We start from the raw sequence: 4,514 nt of genomic DNA on the forward strand, positions 1-4,514 counted from the left end.
AAGGAATGCAAAAGAAAATGAGTTTAGAATGCTAAAACAAACAATAGTTGCAATTTACATGAAGCTTTCAAAAAAATCCTTTTCCATTAAAATAGGCCTATCTTTACACTTATTGTTACTAAAAGTAACCTCTGCATAGCCACCACTACTAATAATAATTAAAAATAAATACAGAAAGATATTCGGAAATGATGTTTGAATGAGATCCCGTTTTAATTCATTGTTTTAATTTCCATTCGTAGAAATAATTAAGTAATACTTACTTAAATAATTAGGTATTTTGGCTAAAATTATGATTGCCATACATTTTTTTCCAAGGATAAATCTCAAGATTGAGCGTTTGTGTTTTACTGAACGCTTTCTCTGTTATAGGTGGGCGGAGCCACGATTTACGCAATATATTTTCAGTAGTAAGTAGGCAGGGCACATGTGTGGGCGGAACCACGCGAGTGCGTCATGAATACCCCGCCCCCGTATTAGAGGACATTGAGAGAGGAGAGCGAAAGTTCAGTGTGTGAGTCAGTAGTGATGTGAGGAGGACAGAGAGGAGCTGCTGTCGGACTGTACGCTTCACAGAAGTTCGGAGATAACCGAAGACGCGGACAGACTTGTTGTTTCTCTTGTCGAGTTCCTCCTGAAGTCCTTATTTGTCCTAATAATGACGGTAATGAGTGACGTGAAATATTAGTGTTTTTTAGTGATTATGCACGCGCGCTTTTCATAGAAACATACGAACTTGGACATTAAGCATCCTTTTATATGATATGAAGACTTTGAAGAGGTATTTTTCAGAGAAGTTTAATTCAGAGGACTGTCTATTTTTCAGCGTTTTAATTGGATGACAAATTAAATATTCATTGAAACCCTATTAATCTAAGCAGTGTCTTATGGAGCTACATAATCACCCATAACACACAAAAGCATCCTCTTTTGGGACTGTATATGCCAGGAAAGTTTTCCTTGACTTACCTCATTCAAAAAAGGGTGACTGAAAAATCCAGCATGGGAGGCTCACCTTTGAAAATTGTGATTTCTCTGTGGTGTCAGCTGGTTATTGCTGCCTACAGTTTAGAGATTGGCTCTTATGACCCGGAGAGAGGGAGACCGGCTAAATGCGAGCCTATCGTCATCCCTATGTGCCAGGGAATTGGGTACAACCTCACCCGGATGCCCAACTTTATGGACCATGACAATCAGAGGGAAGCTGCGATTAAACTGAATGAATTCGCCCCTCTGGTGGAATACGGCTGTGATGTGCATTTGAGATTTTTCCTCTGCTCTCTTTATGCCCCTATGTGTACGGACCAAGTGTCCACATCCATCCCCGCCTGTCGTCCGATGTGCGAACAGGCACGTCAGAAGTGCTCGCCCATCATGGAGAAGTTTAATTATGCCTGGCCTGATTCTTTGGACTGCTCTAAACTGCCCACAAGGAATGACCCCAACGCACTGTGCATGGAAGCCCCGGAAAATGATACCAAAACTGAGACTAAGAAAGGAGAGGGCATGTTGCCTGTGCCACCCAGACCCAGGCAGCCTGGCGCTGGGAACGGACGCTCAGGGGGCAGCATGGGAGTTTGTGACAACCCAGAAAAGTTCCAGTATGTGGAAAAGAGCGAGACGTGCGCTCCACGCTGCTCGTCCGCTGTGGACGTGTTCTGGTCCAGACAGGATAAGGACTTTGCTTTTATTTGGATGGCGGTTTGGTCTACTCTCTGCTTCGTATCCACAGCTTTCACAGTCCTAACCTTCCTCCTAGACCCACACCGCTTCCAGTACCCAGAGCGGCCCATCATCTTCCTCTCCATGTGCTACAACGTTTACTCAGTCGCCTTTATCATTCGTTCCGTCGCCGGGGCAGAGAACATCGCATGTGACCGTGAGAATGGCGAGTTGTATATCATCCAAGAAGGCCTGGAGAGTACGGGTTGCACCATAGTCTTCCTCATCCTCTACTATTTTGGCATGGCAAGCTCCATCTGGTGGGTCATCCTCACCCTCACTTGGTTCCTGGCGGCTGGTAAGAAATGGGGTCACGAAGCTATTGAGTCGCACAGCAGCTACTTCCACATGGCTGCTTGGGGTATTCCTGCCCTGAAGACCATAGTCATCCTCACCATGCGGAAAGTTGCGGGCGATGAGCTCACCGGACTGTGCTATGTGGGCAGTATGGATGTGGGGGCGCTAACCGGCTTCGTCCTCGTTCCTCTGTCCTGTTATCTCGTAATTGGGACGTCTTTCATCCTGACTGGCTTCGTGGCGCTTTTCCACATCCGGAAGGTGATGAAGACGGAAGGCACCAACACGGAAAAGCTGGAAAAGCTGATGGTGAAAATCGGCATCTACTCCATCCTGTACACAGTTCCCGCCACCTGTGTCATCATTTGCTACTTCTATGAGCGGCTCAACATGGACTACTGGAAATTCCGAGGGCTGCAAAGCAAGTGCACCACGTTTCCGGGTCGGAGGAACGAGGACTGCTCTCTGGAGTCTTCGGTGCCCACCGTGGCTGTGTTCATGCTGAAGATCTTCATGTCACTGGTGGTGGGCATCACCAGTGGCGTGTGGGTCTGGAGCTCCAAGACGCTGCAGACTTGGCAGGGGCTGTGTAGCAGAAAGTTTACAGACAGGACTTGCAGGAAGCACTGCAGCGGGAGCTGCAGCACTAGTCACTGCCACTACAAAGCACCTGCCGTCATACTGCACATGTCCAAGACCGATCCCTACTCGGACTGCCCTACGCATGTATGAGCACAGCACTGAAACTGGCCTCATCTGTGATGTACTGTACTGTGGACTTTGTGAGGAGAAGACATGCAGTGCAGTGAAGCTTTACAGTGAACTAAACAAACTTAAAACCCAACATTGCAGCTAAACAATGGATTAACAGTACTTTCAGAAAGGGAAATTTTTATTATCGCTTGCTGTAGCAATAAATGAGACAGATATGCACATCCTAATCAGTTGCTCTTGCATGGAGAAGTGCACAGTGTTCCCATTTGAAAGCTGTTCAATGACTTGTTAATATGTTTAAATACTTGTTCAAATGCTTCAGGACACATTATTTATTGTATATATATTTAATTTTTCTTGATCTTGGTTTCTCACAAGATGGCATTGATCAGTCTGTTTAAAAGTGCCTTTTTGAAGAAGATAATAAAATGTTATATATTTTCAACAGTTGTCTGAAGTTTATTCTTTGAAGTAGGCACTGCAAGAGTTAACTGCTAAATTAAGTGCGTTTTACTCGTACGAAGACAAAATGCACTTTTGTTTTGGTGTTGCTACACAAAGTAACACTGTTATTTCAATCTCATTTAAGTACTTGTGTCGGACGGCTGTGTTTGCATCTATTTAGAGGTGGAAGTTAAAGGCAAGCGCCTTGGTGAGACTTTTCACATGGATTGTAACAAGAAAAAGCGTCAAAGCAATGCAAATATTTTGTTGAAGAAAGCTAGGTTTGCATCTGAAAGGTTGCCCCAGTTCAAATGCAAATCGATCCATGAGGGACCCTTTCAGGGCCTTCAAAAGAGTGGGCTACCCCCGAATAACACAAGGCTGTGTGGCTTTGTACGCCCCTGACACGAATAAATCTATGTCACTTTTAAGGGGCTATTGGTCAGAGTTGTGACTAAGCTTGGATCATGGAGATTAAGCTTGTAGCTAAGGCCTCATTTTTGTTTTTAACACATTGTTTTTGCATCGCGTTCTGCTCCATGTTCACAGTTTTTTTTTTTTTCTTCTTTCTTTCAGCTGTTTGCTCTATTTTCTCTCTTTAATTCCCCTCCATATGACAGACGCAGTCGCTTTGGGCACGCTCTCCTTTGAGCATGTTTATCAGAACAGAAATCCCTGGTGGTTTTCTTTCCTTCATCCTCAAAGGGAATCACTGAGCAGAGCGACAGACCGTAGCCTGGATTTCTCTGTGCGAACGTTCACATCATCACCTTTAAACACAGAGGTTGTTCTGGAATTATATTTCATTAATGAGGTGCACCACATGCACACAAACACATCCAGATTCTCCTATTGTTCTGTGCCGCTTCTCTCTTCCCCCTCCGCTCTTTGATGTGAGCCACTCATGCAAATAAAGGCACTTTTCTCCGACGCTTGATCCGGAACATGTAGGGCTCCGATAGCTGCTTGAATTGTATTTTCTTTACGCTACCTCTGCCCATCTGTAACTGCAGATCTGGATTTGAGATGATTCATTTGTATGCCATTGTAGCCATCACAAAACAAAAAAAAAACATTTTAAAAACATTAGGGAATTTATGCATATGCCAAACCAACACGCTATGCATTATGAGCATACATATTTCATATATATATATATTTATAATATTTATTATTTATATAACATTTAAGTCTATGACATGGGTGTATGTTAAGTATCCCTCAAAAGAATGGTCTATGGTATTCACAATAGTTGAATAGTCTGATACTGGTAGCCACTATAGCAATATATGGGCCTATTAGGAAATATATTCAACACTATTTCAAGTTTGAGATAA

The 4,514-nt window shown here is 43.7% G+C and overlaps 1 protein-coding gene across 1 annotated transcript; it reads left to right on the plus strand.

The window, feature by feature from the left end:
• Positions 1–535: 535 nt before the first annotated feature.
• Positions 536–3,135, plus strand: fzd9b (frizzled class receptor 9b). Its single transcript, XM_067388978.1, has one exon. The coding sequence runs from the start codon at positions 943–945 to the stop codon at positions 2,749–2,751; it is 1,809 nt and encodes a 602-aa protein (XP_067245079.1). The 5' UTR covers positions 536–942; the 3' UTR covers positions 2,752–3,135.
• Positions 3,136–4,514: the final 1,379 nt, after the last annotated feature.

Source organism: Chanodichthys erythropterus, chromosome 7 (genome assembly GCF_024489055.1).
Source record: "Chanodichthys erythropterus isolate Z2021 chromosome 7, ASM2448905v1, whole genome shotgun sequence".
Taxonomy (NCBI): Eukaryota; Metazoa; Chordata; class Actinopteri; order Cypriniformes; family Xenocyprididae; genus Chanodichthys; species Chanodichthys erythropterus.